General features: G+C 52.3%; 3 protein-coding genes across 3 annotated transcripts in view; 2 read left to right on the top strand and 1 right to left on the bottom strand.

Annotated features, from left to right (window-relative positions):
* Positions 1–432: 432 nt before the first annotated feature.
* On the top strand, positions 433–4,990 carry Gchfr (GTP cyclohydrolase I feedback regulator). Its single transcript, XM_032903960.1, has 3 exons — positions 433–1,031; positions 2,409–2,503; positions 4,555–4,990. The coding sequence occupies exons 1-3, from the start codon at positions 996–998 to the stop codon at positions 4,676–4,678; spliced, it is 255 nt and encodes an 84-aa protein (XP_032759851.1). The 5' UTR covers positions 433–995; the 3' UTR covers positions 4,679–4,990.
* Positions 4,991–5,105: 115 nt separating this feature from the next.
* Dnajc17 (DnaJ heat shock protein family (Hsp40) member C17) overlaps positions 5,106–16,471 on the bottom strand; it is a 33,590-nt gene continuing 22,224 nt past the window's right edge. The window contains 8 exon segments of the mRNA XM_032903961.1: positions 5,106–5,288; positions 11,973–12,080; position 12,463; positions 12,513–12,551; positions 12,553–12,593; positions 13,536–13,613; positions 13,969–14,012; positions 16,368–16,464. Coding sequence (XP_032759852.1) covers positions 5,169–5,288; positions 11,973–12,080; position 12,463; positions 12,513–12,551; positions 12,553–12,593; positions 13,536–13,613; positions 13,969–14,012; positions 16,368–16,464 — 528 coding nt within the window. The 3' untranslated portion in view covers positions 5,106–5,168.
* Positions 6,628–8,427, top strand: C5H15orf62 (chromosome 5 C15orf62 homolog). The gene has a single exon (XM_032903957.1). It carries the CDS (start codon positions 7,591–7,593, stop codon positions 8,134–8,136), a length of 546 nt encoding a protein of 181 aa, XP_032759848.1. The 5' UTR covers positions 6,628–7,590; the 3' UTR covers positions 8,137–8,427.

Below are 16,471 nucleotides of genomic sequence, written 5' to 3' on the forward strand. Positions count from 1 at the left end.
CCAGATGAGGCTTTTATTTTCACCACCCCAGTACTGGGGTTAAATTTAGAGGCTTAGCCTTTGCCCTCTACCACTGAATTACAGCACCGCCCTTTCTGTGCCTTTAATGAGCTCTTTGTTAAACGTAGATGTGTCTTATCCCTCTCGCTAAATTGTTGGGGTGCGAGAGCTGGTACTGGACAGGAAGAGGATCATATAAATAAATCAGACCAGTTAGGTAAGAAGTTCAGGTTTCCAGGCCAGGGGCGGGGCGTGTTCCAGGGTGTTTTGGTCTTCTTTGCTTTTTAGGGAACCAATCAGAAGAATGTTGAACTGTCAACTTCTAGGCGTTGGAACAGCTAGTTGTGAACTCGCCGCCCTCCCTTGGGTATCAGGCTCAGGGATCGACGTTCCTGTGCCCCAGGTGTTACCCTGTGATCTGCGCGTGCTCCAGAGGCTCCCCGCAGGAGGAACGGGTTCCGCGCCTTTACAGCAGGCTGGCACCCAGCCAAGAGCGCAGATGATGCACGGACTTAATATGCAGGGCCATAGGCATGCGACGACCAGCAGCCACACTTGAAAATGACAAACTCGGGACGCAAGACTGCGCAAGACCTGACACTCGCGTCTAGCCTAACTTCGTGCACTCAAGTTCTCAAGGGACAGGTCCTGGTGAGGACACGCAGTCCTCGCTTCCCTTTAGTCCCTAGCGCAGTTTTCCTTTTGCTACGTTGTGGGGACAGGAGGGAACCGGCGGGCATCCGCCGGACTTTGGAGCCTGAGCGTGGAGGTGTTGCAGGAAGAGGGCAAAGGGGCAACAGGCACCCTGGACGCCATGGCTACTACTGCTAGTGGAGTCCGCGGGGACACGCCCGCTTCCAGGTCCCTGGGGCGGCGGGACCGCGGCGCGCGCTCCTGATTGGCCCGTGCGTTGTCCGCACGGCCGCCAAGCGCCGCCCGCGGACAGAGCAGGGAGTAACGGGGACTGTGGTCGCGGGCTGCCCCAGCCACTCACCATGCCCTACCTGCTCATCAGCACTCAGATCCGTATGGTGAGTACCTGGAGTGGGTGACTGCGACAGCGATTCTGAGGGATTTTCCTGATGGTGCAGCAACCGACCCACCACGCCCCAGCAGCACGGACACTGGGCAGGGTCAGGCGACTGGGTGGACAGGGAGTTCCGCGGGGACACCCACGACCCGCTTCACAAGTGCTGCAGCCAGGGCCCGCAGGCAGACAATGGCCACGCTAAGCCGCGCGCACAGCGGCTACACCTGTAGCCCCCTCCAGGCAGGGCTAGTTCCGACGCACAGAGAGAACTCAGAGGTGGAGAGGGCTGCAGGCGGTCTGGGGAGAGCACCACCGGGGAGTCATGAATCACGCTTTTCTAGGTGAAGTTTCCTCAGGTGGGGGCGTGGGAGAGAGGTGGTACTGGCTGCTTTATAAGTCCCCCTAAATCCCCTTCCAAAGGATACCTGATGTTGCCTCTCACAGCTCAACAACGCCCAGCAGTGGGTACAAATCTAGCTCCCGGGGGATAGCTGGGAGTAGTGGGCTCATCATGAAACCGGAGAGATCTTGGCAATGCCCAGAGGACAGTGGAAACCCGTACAGTTATTGAAATCTGGATTGCTGAGCACTTTCGCCTGTCTTCCTCCTCAAATAATAATTATTCTTTTAATTCTTTCCAAGTTTTGTGTACGTGTGTGTGTATATGTCTCATGTAGCACAGGCTGGCCTCAAGCTTGTTATGTGTTGGAGGCTAGCCTTGATTCCCATTTGCTGGCATGTCCCAGGCATGGCTCTCTTAAATTATAGAGATTTGCTGCTGCTGTTGTCATTTGTTTGTTTGTTTTGTGGGGGAGTTTGAGACAGGATTTCTCTGTGTAGGCCCATCCGTCCTGGAACTCTGTAGACCAGGCTGGCCTCAAACTCAAGGGATCCACCTGCTCCTGCCTCCCGAATGCAGGGATCAGAGGTGTGCTCCATCACTGCCTGGCTAAGACTTGCCACATTTCACTTGTGTGCTCATCGCCTGACAAGCGTTGTGTTGTTTTATGAGTAGTGCTAGGAACATAGAACTTTTTCTTGTTTTGTTTTTAATTTGGGGGTCAATTGTAACTTGGAAAGTTTACCTACCTGGGTACAATTTTTTATGTAGACACAAGTTCTCATTTCCTTCATTCTCCAGGTGATGCCAATACACAGGAAACCTGGCTGGTGGCCCCTGGCTTGAAAGCACCACTAGGCAGGCAGTGTTTAGAGACCACGGGCAGGTTTTTGGGACGTCAGAGAGGACCCACGGTGCTCTCCTCTCAGCTGTGCTCCACCTCCCCTTCACCTACAGCTTCCCTGGGGCGGGCAGGGAGGGGAACTGTGCACGCCTGCCTGGCACCCAGCTAAGCAGCCCCTGTGGCTTACCTTGCAGGAAGTGGGTCCCACCATGGTGGGTGATGAACACTCAGATCCAGAGCTGATGCAGCAGCTGGGGGCCTCCAAGAGACGAGTCCTGGGAAACAACTTGTAAGTCGTAGCGTCCTTCTGCACCTTCTTCCCTCCCTGGCAGCGCCTTGTTCTGCTTTTCCCTTCACACAGCCACTAAGCCCAGAGGCAATAGCCACTGGAGGGCTTGCTCTCATCCTCAGTGCCCCTCAGGGCCCAGAGTTTACCAAAGACAGTTTCTCACAAACACCCAGCCTTCCTTCACAAAGCAGCTCATCCTCAGTAGAAGTCTGGGTCAGCCTGTCCCAGGGATTTGGGGCTCTGGAAATGAACTGTTCTTGCCTTGTCCTCTCCCCTAAATCTGATCCCATCGACAAAGCCAAGCTTGAAGGGCGGGCTGAGTAACGGATCCCAGCCCCAGGAGTAGAGCAGGACACCTGGGTCCTCTTGAGTTCCTGGCTTCCTTGTACTTGACCTCTTCCCTCAGGCTCTTTCACATCATCTCTGTATTTAAACACTACTGCTTCCCTTTCTGCATCTCACCCTGAATTAGGGTTCTACTGCTGTGAAGAGACCCCATGACCAAGCAGAGGGTAGAGGGTTAATCCATGACAGTCATGGTGGGGAAAATGGCAGCAGGCAGACAGGTGCTGGGGCAGGAGCTGAGAGCTTTATACCATGGTCTGCAGGCATCAGTGGAGAGAGAGAGAGAGAGAGAGAGAGAGAGAGAGAGAGAGAGAGAGAGAGAGAGAGAGAGAGGGACAGAGAGGGAGAAAGGCAGAGAGAAAGCCTGGTAAGTGCTTTTGAAACCTCAAAGCCCACACCCAGTGACTCACTTCCTCCAAGGTCACACCTCCCAATCCTTCTAATCCAGTTCTCAACCTTCCTAATGCAAGACCCTTTAATACAGTTCCTCATATAGTGATGACCACAATTATTCTGTTGCTACTTATTAATTGTAATTTTACTAGTGTTATGAATCATAATGTAGGTATCTGATATGCAGTATATCTGATATGAGACCCCAGTGAAAAGATCATTTGATATCCCCAGGGGGTCATCACCTACAGGTTATGAATCTCTGTTGTAATTATTCTCAAATAATTCCACTCCCTAGTAACTAAGCATTCAAAAATATAACCCTATGGGCTATTTTCATTGGAGCCATCAAACAACTTAAAAAAGAAAGCACTAATTGGGGGCTTGCATTGAGTGAGCCCATAACCAAACGGCAGGGAGCACGGCAGCAGGCAGGCCTAGCACCAGCTCAGTAGCTGAGGGTCTACATCTAATCTACACACAGAAGGCAGACACTGGGCCTGGAGTGGCCTTTTGAAAATTAAAAGCCCATCCCCAGTGACACAGTTCCTCCAACAAGGCCACACCTTCTAATCCTTTCCCAAACAGTTCCACTAACTAGGGACCAAGCATTCAAACATATGAGCCTGTAGGGCCATTCTCGTTCAAACTACCTCACCCTCCCTACTATTGGGGGAGAAGCACCAAATGGGTTCAGAACTGTCAGAGGCTCAAATGCAAGAAGGGAAGAGACAAACAGATCTCAGCCCCTTGGTCAAGGCACAGAGAAGTCACTCCTATCTCTTGCCATTAGAGTTTGCTTCAAGATGCCAAGCTTGGGTTAGGGTCCCTTATCTGCTTCATGCTCTTTACAAATCAAGGGAATTCAAACTTTCTCTGTGACAGCAAACGGCACATGGATCCAGGTGCTATCAGGTGCTAACCAGGTGCTAACTAGGTGCTTATCAGATGCTAACCAGGTGCCAACCTTTTTGCAGCTGCAGGATTTCAGGGTAGCCAGAGAGGGGCCATGAAGGGCAGACTAGTCCAGTGGGTACTTAGACTAACACACGGCAGCTGCAGGGCTACCCTGGAGCCTGCTGTTCACAGCAAGCAGAGCTGACCAGCCTGTTTTCACGTGTCAACTGAAAGAGTAATGGTATTTTCATCACACTGTTAAAGCAAGAAGCGTGTAGCAAGTAACAGAACAGAGGCCGTGGGCTTCGCCTGTCACCAGGCAAGTGCCCAGCAAACAGGCCTGGCCCTGAGTAGACACTAGCTTTGTGTGGGTGCTCACCGCATTACCTCACGACACTCTCCTGGTCTCTTTACAGTTATGAATACTACGTCAACGACCCTCCTCGAATAGTCCTGGACAAGCTGGAATGCAGGGGCTTCCGAGTGTTAAGCATGACAGGGGTGGGCCAGACGCTGGTGTGGTGTCTGCACAAGGAATGACCTGCTTGAGCTGACTTGTGCATAGGGTATATATTCTTTGGAGGGATCGCCATGTGCCCTGCCCATAATCTTGCATCACTGTCTGCCCTGTCCTTGCCCAACACTGATGGGCTGTGAACAGCCTCAGGAACCTTGCTGCGGTTGGTTGGGTACAGCAGGCCCTGCCCCGGCTCCTTCAGCTTCCCCCAGCTGGACCTGGCCCTGCCTCTTGCTGTAGGCCATGTGCAGAAGGCAAGCTACCCTGAGGATGGTCCCTGGATCCTACACAGCTAATCCAAGCCAATAAAGGGCTCTCACAAGTGTTGTTCCTCAGTTCTGTGTGCAGTGACTCCTGAGATGCGCCATTCTCTACCGGTCGATCCCCGCCCATGCAAGAAGATAGAAGCCCTCGAAGATAGAGCCCAGCCCAAGAGAAAGAAAAGTAGACTTTTTTAAAAAGTTTATTGGTGATGACTCAAAAGGGTGTGGGGTGGGAAGGCTGAAGTCGGGGCTACGTGGGCCGCCCCTCATCTTCCTGCTGCATCTGGGCAATCAGCTGCTGGCGCTCGGCGGCCTGGCGCATGCGCATCATGACCAGACTCTCGTAGTCCCTTTCTGACAGCACTGAGCCCTGGGGACAGAAGAGACAGGAGTTAGGACATCAGGGCACAACCCTACAGATTACAGACTCAGTACAGGGCCAAGACAGAGCCAAGTCTAAAAGCCAAGGAGGGAAGGGCAGAGGAAGGGAAGGACCCAGACATCTTGAATTCCAACTCCTCCAGGAGCCTTCAGAGAAAGCAGGCCTGTGCTCCCCAGGCTGCTTCTCCATCCACTCCCCTTCAGCTCCCCGCAAGCTCCCTTTACACTGGACACCATCTACCTACATCCTGCTCTGATTCAGTCCTTGTCAATCACTTCCCCATGTGCGGGCCTGGCCCTACCCCTTCATTTCCGCTCAGCCCTTTATCTGACACTCTTCCCCTCCACCCACGGCTCGCCTGGCAGGTTTCCAGCATAGGATGTCTGTGGTGCTGGGATCCCCAGGCTCTGCTGGACAGGGACCAGAGCACTTCCCCATGGTCTGCTGAGGGTACAGAAGGAGGCCTTGCCCCACACACAACCTCAGAGGGCCCCAACCTAGCCAAAGGCAAGCATGAGTCCAGCTTGCCTCATAAAAACACAGACCACACCACTATAGCGCAGGGTCCCTCGCTTGCTTTTATGGTCTTGCGAGCTATGCAGGGGACGGAGGAAGGCTGCCAAGGAGCCAAGGCTGTGAGAAGTGAAGCAGCTTATGGCAGGCAGAGCACTGCACTGCCAAGCCCACATTCTGTCAAGAGCAGCGCTGAGTCAGACCATTTCCTCCCTGAGCACAGCTGGAGCTGTGATACGACTGGTGATTCCATAGCTGATTAGAGATGGAAGCCCATCTCTCTAATGAAGGCAAGAGGGACAGGGCTTGCAAGCACAGTGTCCTACAGGGGACACCCACATTGGTGCCCTCCCACAGAAGAAGGCTTGGAAGTCAGTGACCCAGGGAATAAGCTGGGAGTGGCTGAAATTAGGCTGCCCTGCCTGTCCCTGGCTAACTTGTTTGTAGTAAAGGGGTGCAGATAAAGAAGAAGTGATATACAGCCTGGTCCCCTCTCTACCTCCCCCACCACTAGAAATACCCCCTACCCTCCCTCTAGCCACTGGCAACTCCTGGCAGCCTCCCTGTCCTGCTCCCATCCATTAGAGGGTCCCCAAATGAGCCAGAGAGAGAGGCCGGGGGCATCCTAGGAGCAGCGGGGCACTGGCTTCTGCTGGGGTGAAGAAAGGAGGAAGCTGAGCAGACATTCTGATGCCCAGCTGTGAGGAAGCTCCTTCCCCAAGTTTGTATTGCTCTTCCAAGAAAACTTCAAGTCACCCCTGGCATGCCCCCAGCACCTTGGGAGGAGCAAGCCCTGTGCAGGCATGGGACTGTTCCCCGTTGTTAACACACCCTCCACATCCTTCTCCACCATTCCTGTGGCCTGGCTAATGAGGGCCTGTCACCCAGCCTGGGGGCTGAGTCACCCACACCAGCAGGTCTCCTCTCTCTCTCCCCTAACAACTGTTCCAAAAGTTGCCTTTCAATTAGTACTACCTCCTTGGGCTCCTCCCAGAGACATCTGGGGCCAGGGAGCCAGGCAGGCCTGCTGAGGTCACGGTGGCTGAGCACTGACTAGAAAGGAAGTAACCTGGTGACATACCAAGCAGGGCTGTCCCCAGACCAGTCCCAGAAGAATCTGAAGCGTCCTACTGCCCTGGGGTGTTGGTCACAGCTGCCCCAATCGCAGCCTGTGGATGCTGCAATTACCTCAGAGCCTGAAACTGGCTTCCCACCTGACTGAGTCAGCTGAAAACAAAACACATCTCTACCACACGCTGGCACAAACAGCCAAGCCACTAATCAGAGTCCCCAGATGCTGGCAGGCAGAGCACAGCTCTACACTGGCCAGGAGATCGACACATGCCAGGGACCACCAGAGAGCGCTTGAGCAGGGCCCAGCTGCTGCCTGCCTGAGGAAGGAAGGAGTACGGTTCCCCTGCCGGGCTCCAGCCCTGCCCACCGAGAAGCTCTCCCTCAGCCGATCTGCTCCTGTCCTGCCCCGTGAGTACTGCTGTTTCCTTGCTTCCTTTGGGGTTTTCCACATGCCGCCAATCAAGTAACCAAGCTGCTCTTCTCCAGGTGGGAGCTTGCAGCGCTCTCATCTAGAGGAAGTCTTCCTCCTGCTAGACTTGTCTCACCACCCAAGACAAAGACGAAGGTCCACCTTGAGCAGAAACGCACAGCCTCGGCTTCGAGCCCTTGAGGGGTGTCCCCCTGGTTGCTGGCATTCGGAACTCCAGCACAAAGTCACTTGCTGAGCCCCTTTGTGGGGCTTCCCAGATGCCAGACTCACTGGATGACTCTCAGGAACTCCATGGAGACTTGGCGGAAAGGTTCCTTCCGCAATGCCTCCTTTTTCAAGCGAATCACCCTGGGGCGGCCTCGGAGGCTGCAGCGGCAGGGCAGTGTACTTAGCCAGGCCAGCACTGCTGGTGGTGACCACGAGGAGTACAGCAACCGGGAAGTCATCCGGGAACTTCGAGGGAGGCCAGATGGCCGGCGCCTGCCCTTGTGGGGGGATGAGCATCCCCGAGCCACCCTACTGGCCCCACCCAAGCCCCCACGCCTCTACCGAGAGAGCTCCAGCTGCCCCAACATTCTGGAGCCCCCAGCAACCTACACCACTGCCTACTCGGCCACCCTGCCTTCAGCAATCTCCCTGACAGGGCCCCTCCACCAATGCTCAGAGGAGGGCCTTTTGGACACTCCCCATTTCCCGAGGACACCTACTCCGGATCTCAGTGACCCTTTCTTCTCCTTCAAAGTGGACCTTGGCCTTTCACTCCTGGAAGAAGTTCTACAGATACTAAAGGAACAATTCCCAAGCGAGCCTCACTTCTGACCCGGTAAGGGTAAGAACTGGGGTGACCAGGAGTGGAGCCTGGGACTCAGGGAAGGAAGGTACAATGTGGACTAAGGAAGAGGTGGGGACCAGAAGCCACAGTTCTCCCTGCCCTCTGGCTGCTGACCAATCCTTCAAGTCGCCCAGAGTGAGGGGACAAAAGCCAGCCGGGAATGTATGGGAGTCACTTTCTGGCAGGAGCCCCGAAGGAAGCTGGAAAGGCCAGGAAAAGGAAGCCACAACCTGCAACCACAAGAACTAGTCAGAGGTCAGTGGAGAGACAGGGGCGAGCCAGGGAGTAGGACTCAGACTGGGCAGAGCAGACAGTGGCATGCATGGACCAGCCTCTAAAGGTCACATCAACAGAGAAGTCGCAGGACAGTCTAGGAAGATGTAGTCTAACTGAGAGGAAAGTGGAGAGGTCCGAGAGACAGGGCTAGAAAAGTCACCACTTACTGCACAGGACTGTTTAATGAAGGAAAAGAAAACTGGAAATTCAGCTCCAGAGGCTGGGGGATTGCTCCCTGGATACAGTGCTTGCTGTGCAAGCAGGAGGGCCTGAGTTTGGACTTCTAGTACCAGCATAAAAAAGTGGGTAGGTGCGCTAGCCCATCTGGACTTCTGGTGCTCAGGGTGCAGAAACTAGGGATCCCGGGGCAGCTGGCTGGTTAGATAACAAAATCAGCACAGTTCAGGCCCAGCAAGAGAGCCTGCCTCAGTAAATAAAACATGGAGAACAACTGAGAAAGACACCTGAGATCAGCCTGTGACCTCCACTTCTCTCTCTCTCTCTCTCACACACACACACACACACACACACACACTCACACACTCACACTCATACATATGCACCGTACAGACACAAACACAAACAAAAATTCAGTTACTTTTCATCCTAGTCAATTTTTGTTTTTGAGACAAGGTCTTGCATGTAAGTGAGGGTTGAGCTTCTGATCCTTGCACCTCCACCTCCTAAGTGCTGGGATTACAGATGTGTGTCACCACACCCAGATTTTTGGCACCGGGAATCAAATCTAGGGCTTCATGCATGCTAAGCAAGTACTCTACCAAGAGCCACATGCCAGCCCTCTAGACACATTTTAAAGAGGTTTTTAAAGATTATTCTTAATTGTGTGTGTGCATGCATGCACACAGTATGTGCATGTTCCTGCAGAGGGCAAAGACTTAAATGCTCCTGGAGCTAGAGTTACAAGTAGTTGTGAGCTACCTGATGTGGGTGCTAGGAATTGAACTCAGGGCCTCTAGAAGAACAGTAGATGTTCTTTTTTTTTGGGGGGGGGGTTCTTTTTTTCGGAGCTGGGGACCGAACCCAGGGACTTGCGCTTCCTAGGCAAGCGCTCTACCACTGAGCTAAATCCCCAACCCCACAGTAAATGTTCTTAATTGCTGAGCCATCTTTCCAGCCCACTTAAGCACATTTTACATCAACAGCCACACCTGACTGACAGCTACTGTACTGAATGACAGAGCATAAACACTGACACTGTTAAACCAGCGTCCACTGGATGGTGCTGGCCAGACACAGTGTAACCATCAGAAGCATGGGTAAGGAAAAAAAAAATGCCAGCCTTGGGCTGCAAGTGCGGGAGGGGCTGACAGAGCAGGAGAGGTAGGCAGAGGAAAATGCAGGGGAAAGGCCCAACATCATTAGCAAACAGAGCACGAGACTCAAGCTGCCCACAGATCTGTGAGCGATCCCAGAGCTCGAGGAAGAAGCTCCTGGAACCGGCAGTTGCAAAGGAGAGCTCTGGGGACTTCCACAGGCACTGTGGACGGGAGCCTCTGGGAAAGGCTGCAGGGACAGTAGAGAGGAGAACCTCACCAGGGAAAGGACAATGCACCACCAAGAGGCTCCACAACCCTCCACAGGCCGGGGGGAGGGGGGGAGGCTTTGCCTAAAACAGGCTAAAGCTATGAACTGTGCTGCTACCCTGCCCTGTGGCTTAGTCAGATCTGAATTTAGAGCCCAGAAGCACTGGACCATGTGGGTCTGGCCTTCAGGCCACTCAAGTGTGAAAGAAGGGTAAAGGAAGCCGTGACACACACTGCCTCGCAAACCCACGTCTGTGACATCTCTTTCCTGCTCTCGTGCAGAGGCGCCCAGATTCAAGCCTCCTCTGGAAACAGGAGGCAACCAATAAAGGTTTTTCTAATTTGACCTACAGAGTGTGATCTTTGATGTGAAATGCTGAAACTTACTAGTGGGGAACGAGGCTTCTTTGAAGCTAGAACTTTGGTTTATTTAGAAACAAGCACGGCAATATGAATGTTTTCATGTTAATCCCACGTTAACATGGAGGGGGGCTGCTCCAGATCGCCCACAGCAGCTGACTATGCTTTGCCTCGAGCTCAGCAGGGGTGTGGTTCTGCCAGCTGCAGACAGTTTCTACAATCCTGTGACATTTGAAATTCGGGAGCCTTTTCAGAGAGAGTATAAATGGCAGGGCCTTGAGAGGCAGGGTAGTTTGTTAAGCAATCGTGTGCAAAGAGGAAACAGCAGTGAGAGATGTCCTGACTGATGAAGCTTCCTGGTGCCCTAGTCAGGGATCTCGCTCCTCCCCTCTCTATCCTTCCTTCCTCTATCTAGTGTTAGAGGGTTGAGCAGGTGGAAGGAAAGGGCTGGAGAAGGATAGAAGAAAGAACCTACAAAGAGCAAAGACAGCTACAGGATCCTGAGCTCACCCACACCACTTCCTGTTCCTCCTCCTCCTCCAGGACCTGGGACACTGAATGAGAATGGCCGCCACAGATTCATGTGTTTGAATGCCTGGTCCCCAGTTGGTGGAACTTTTTGGGGAGGATTAGCAGGTGGAGCCTTGTTAGAGGAGATGTGTCATTCCAGGCCAGGCTCTGAAGTCCAGTTAGCTCTCTCCCTGCCCTGCCCTGTGGTTGTTACTTCAGTTTGTAAGCTCTCAGCTACTATTCAGGTGTCCTGCCTACCTGCCTGCTGCCATGCTCCCTACAGTAACGATAATGGACTCTACCCCTCTGGAACCATAACCCCCAAATTAAATGCTTTCTAAATTGCCATGGTCCTGGTGACAAAACGGTCATAGCAACAGAAAAGTAGCCAAGGCTGACACCCTTCCCAAAGGTTCCAATCTCTCAGGCAGGGATCCTGAAAGCTCTGGGAAGCTGTGGACATGCTGACAGGTACCCAGGCTGTTTCAGAGGAGCTCCTGCCCCCAAAACAATCATCTCTCCAACAGGAACTCATGCCCCAACCTCTGCAGTCAGGCTAAAAAATTGGACCAAGAAGGACAGAGAGAACAAGTCATGGTGTTCTAAGGACTGGGGGGCAGCCCCAGGCCCACAGTTGCTAGAAAGTTAGCACTTCACCACAAGTGGGGTTCCAAATATAGCACCCTAGGTTCAACATGGGACTCAATGTTATTTCTTGAGTCAGTTTGTGAGTGGGAAGATGGAGGCACAGCTGAAAAACAGAAGTGTGGGAAAACACCACTGCTCTGGCTGCCTGCCTTCTGCCTCTTCCCCAGCACTGGGTCTCCTGAAATCCTTTACACCATGGCCAGGAACAAACAAAAGCCCTTAGTGGTTGGGGGCTCCAACAGGAGATACATGTGAACGGTAAGCAAAGGCCAACGGAGGGGGTGGATAAGGTAGGATAGGGTCCTCGGGTGCCCAGAGAGAAAAGGCATGAACAGAGAATCCGCCTCCTGCCTGAGCTGGTGAACCCATCCCCACCCCCACCCCATTCTACTCGTATCCAGACATGGGAAGAAAGAGCATGAGGATGGAGCAAAAGAAGGCCCAAACCCCAAGCAGGCCCAGCTGGGTGACTCCTGGCTTTTTACCTTCGACAGTCCTGGGGGGCTGGGGTCCACTGTGCCCTGGGGCTGTCCCTCCAACCAGGAAACCTTCAGAGGGTTGTCAGCCAGGCCCACTTCATTTCTGACGGCCAGCTCCTGCCAAACAGAGTATCCAGTCTCTGTCCCATCCAAGCCAGGTTTAAGGGGCTCTTTCTAGCCCGCAGAAAAACTAAACCAACGTTCTAACCCTCCAAGCAGATCTGGGCGACTTCAGCGACCTGCAATCACTGGTATGCTGAAGTTCTGACCCTGGTGGGAGAGAGGAGATGCACCTTCTGATTTGAAAACACAAAGAACACTCAGGGTGAGGAGGCCACGCTGGTGCGGAGTGGAAGGTGCGGGGTGGAGGCAGCCAGGGCATTTTCCCATCCAATCCTGAAACCAGGGGACCTCTGGGGAGATTCAACTCTTGAGCTGGCCTAACGATCCAGTGGCAGTGTGGTCACCCAATTAGGAGGACCCATGAAACTGGGACCCTGCTCAGAATGATGGGACTGTCAGTGGCCCCCAAGCCCCATACAGCACTCACCGCCTCTGACAGTTGCAACCTCCACTATGGCGTGCCTGCCTTCTTTTGGAAAGTACCAAGTTGAGAACCTCCCCATACTGTGGGAACAAGAGAGCCATAGTAAGTGTAAATGGACATACAGCATGGCCCATTAGACTACAACGCAACCTTGGAGCAAGATTGGAGAGGAAAGTAAGTTGTTTTCCTTTCCCCGTGGTACATAGGACAGGGAGAGATGGGCAGAGCACTGGGCAGAGCACTGAGACCTAGGCCAGCACACAGCTCAGCTGAGAGACCTAGGCCAGCACACAGCTCAGCTGAGAGACCTAGGCCAGCACACAGCTCAGCTGAGAGACCTAGGCCAGCACACAGCTCAGCTGAGAGACCTAGGCCAGCACACAGCTCAGCTGAGAGACCTAGGCCAGCACACAGCAGCTGAGAGAGACTCCAGGCCAGCACACAGCTCAGCTGAGAGACCTGGCCAGCACACAGCTCAGCTGAGAGAGCTAGGCCAGCACACAGCTCAGCTGAGAGACCTAGGCCAGCACACAGCTCAGCTGAGAGACCTAGGCCAGCACACAGCTCAGCTGAGAGACCTAGGCCAGCACACAGCTCAGCTGAGAGACCTAGGCCAGCACACAGCTCAGCTGAGAGACCTAGGCCAGCACACAGCTCAGCTGAGAGACCTAGGCCAGCACACAGCTCAGCACACAGCTCAGCTGAGAGACCTAGGCCAGCACACAGCTCAGCTGAGAGACCTAGGCCAGCACACAGCACAGCAGTGGTCTCAACCTCTCAAAGCAGAGGGTGTCCGACAGCCACCTCCTCTCCCCAGCACAGCCAGCTAAACCTTGGGCTTCAAGGTAAGGGCTAGGCTGAGGCAGGGAAGGAGAGCTGACATATAATTACAAATGATGGGAGAACTGGCCTAGGGGACCAGTCATCCATCCATGGTTAGGAGACAGGCAAGAGAAGGTGGAGTTCAGGGTATTGGGCTGCCTCAGCTAAGAGGCGGGAGGTGGTGATGTCCTGGAGCATACCTTCTGTAAAAGCCTCAGGAGGACGTCTCTGGAGTAGCCACCCTGGGACTCATCCTCCTTCTTGCACTTCCACTTCAGCTGCAAAGACAACATCAGCATCAAGCACACCGGACCACACAAGTGAGCCCCACACTCTAGGCAGACCTGCTGCTCTCCAGGGTCTGGTAATTTAGGCCCGCCCAGGCCACGTTCCCTGTGGACACAGGGCAGCAGCCTGACCGGTCTTATTGGCACTGTGTACTCTAGGTACCGCCTCAAACGGCTTGGAGGTCGCCTTGCCCACACCTGCCGATGTTACAGCCACTGGTGTGGCAAGCTCTGAGAAGCAGCCCTAGGGTCTGGGCCCAGGATGATGGAAGGATGGGTAGTTATCCAGGGAAACTCTTGCTCTCGCTGAGCTGTCAGACTGTGATCACAGATACTGCAGACTCACCTTTAGTTTGGGGGTTCCTTTGCCTTCTGTATTTTCTGTTCTTCCTGAAAATATTGGGAAAAGAAGAAAAGTAAAATTTTGGAGTTCAAGGTCTCACAAAGCTGGAGGACTGGCCTATGAAGGCTCTTCATGTCCAAGGGGGATGCCTCCCCTGTCCTGGTAAAGGGTCTTGTGGGGAAGCTCCATGCTATCCACCCCATTGCCTCTCAGCCACTTCATGAAGGTTGCCTGTTCGCTCTCGCAAACGAAAAACTAGGAACACGCCCTAGAGGTCAGAGGCAGACACAGACCACTCAGTTCCTGAGGCCAGGTACCCCAAGGCCTTTCCCTGTTGAGGGAATGAAGGGAAAGGGGATGATAACAGGATATTATTTATTTATTTATTTATTTATTTAAGATTTATTCTATATAAGTACACTGTAGCTGTCTTCAGACACACCAGAAGAGGGCACCAGATCCCTTTACAGATGGTTGTGAGCCACCATGTGGTTGCTGGGAATTGAACACATGACCTCTGGAAGAGCAGTCGGGTGCTCTTAACCGCTGAGCCATCTCTCCAGCCTGATAATAGGATATTTTAAAAAGGAGTAGGGGATACAGGATGGTAGGATACAAGGTAGATAACTAAACCTACCAAACTGTTTAGGATAGTTAGCAAGTTAGTAGTTAGTCACCTATAAATAATCTTGCTTGTAGTCTTGTTAGGTACTTACTAGTTTACTTAATTATGGAAATAAGCTTTATTTAGTCTCTTGTAGATGTTTTCAAAGTTTAGCTGATAGTAAACAGCTAGAAACGAGCATTGTTTGTTCAGATATTAGATAGATAGAAGATAGATAGATGATAGATAGAGATAGATAGATGGTCTAAATACTTCAGAGAATTACAGAATATGGCATTTAAGCTGTTTTCATAATAAAAGGTTTTTCTGACAGAGAGACCCTGGCAGCACCCCAATCTATTTCAAAGAAGATAATGTTCATTGAAGAATCTCCACCTGGAGTTTGCTTCATTTGTGGCATAGATGGCCACTGGGCAAAAAACTGCCCTTACCTTAACTGATGACAGCATGCTGTCCAAACTGTGGACAAGCAGGGCACTGGAAAGTTGACTGCCTAACTTTGCAGAGACAAGGTAGGCTAGTCCTTCAAAATTCTTGCTTTGCAGAAAAGTATGTCAATCTTCTGTGCCTATTGGCCGAAGATGGATGCCCCAGTGACACAGAGGAACCCTGGGTGACTGTGCAGGCAGGCAGCAGTCTCTGTCATGTCTACAGCTTTGAAAGCTGCGCTCTCTGCACGTCCGTTTACTCAGTCTCTGATGGGGCTAGTTATAGTCTTACAGTTTTCCTTATTAAAGACATTAAAAATCTTATGTTGAACAGGATCTAATAAAATGTTCTAGGGTCTAAACTCACCAGGATAGGACAGATAGTGGGGTACTTTCTCCAAGGTTGCCAAGTAAATATGTACTGAACATTGTAAATATAATTCTTTTTTTTCCTTTTTTTTTCCCCATGTGAAGAGGTTTAATGAGTGAAGAAGAGAGAGGAGAGGCCGGCCATGAGCACGTGGAGGGAAGGGGGTGGGTAGATAGAGAGAAGGGACAGGGAAGAGGGAAAGAGAGCAGAGAAGCAAGAGCATAAATATAATTCTTAATTGATAGTTCTCATAATTGTTCTTATTGTATATAGTTTATTGATGTTAGAGAAAAGGTTATTTTTTTTTTGGATTAAAAGGGGTTAATATAGTGGGAATTTTTGGTTTCTTTAAAAACCCAGTTATGGTATGTGAATATGTTTTTGTTTAAATCCCAGGTGTGGGACAAGAGGCTGCCTCACAGCAAGTGACTGACTTGCCTGTGTATTAGCAGGGGTGTGATGCTTGCCAGCTGCAGACAGTTTAATTCTGGGGACTCTGGAGAGCCCCACAAGGCATGAGGTGGAGGCTGCTGCTCCCCCTGCTGCTTCTGGTTGTTGTTTGACCAGAAGTTGGAGATGTCCTGATGAGGAAGATTGACTTGCCCCACGGAACACAATGTTCATAATCAGCAGGAATTAGCCTATGGAAGACTGTGCCCCTTTCCCCTCTAACCTTTCTCTCCTACCCAGTGTTAGGGGTTGGGAGGGATTAGGCTGGATAAGGGTGGGAAGGGTGACAGGTATAAGAACCCAATAAATTAGCAAAACAAATAGCCAACATCCCCTCCAGATCTGCTCTGGAACCGAGACCTGTAAAAAGCACAAGGGCTCCTACAAATCGGTGTGCTACATAGGGTGCTGTGGAACACCATGGGTATCCACAGGGTCGGGTAGGTGGAGCCTCCATAGCCACTCCATGAAGCAGCCAACTTCAACTGAGAGGCCACTCAGTACCACCAGATAAGTGCACTCCTCTCACCTCTCATCCTCTGTTCACGGTCCTGGCGGATCTGCTCCTGGATCAGCCTTTGCTGCTCTTCCAGTTGACGGGAACCCTCTTCTCGAAGGCGAGCAATCTGCAGA

The sequence above is a fragment of the Rattus rattus genome, chromosome 5 (genome assembly GCF_011064425.1).
Source record: "Rattus rattus isolate New Zealand chromosome 5, Rrattus_CSIRO_v1, whole genome shotgun sequence".
Lineage (NCBI taxonomy): Eukaryota > Metazoa > Chordata > Mammalia > Rodentia > Muridae > Rattus > Rattus rattus.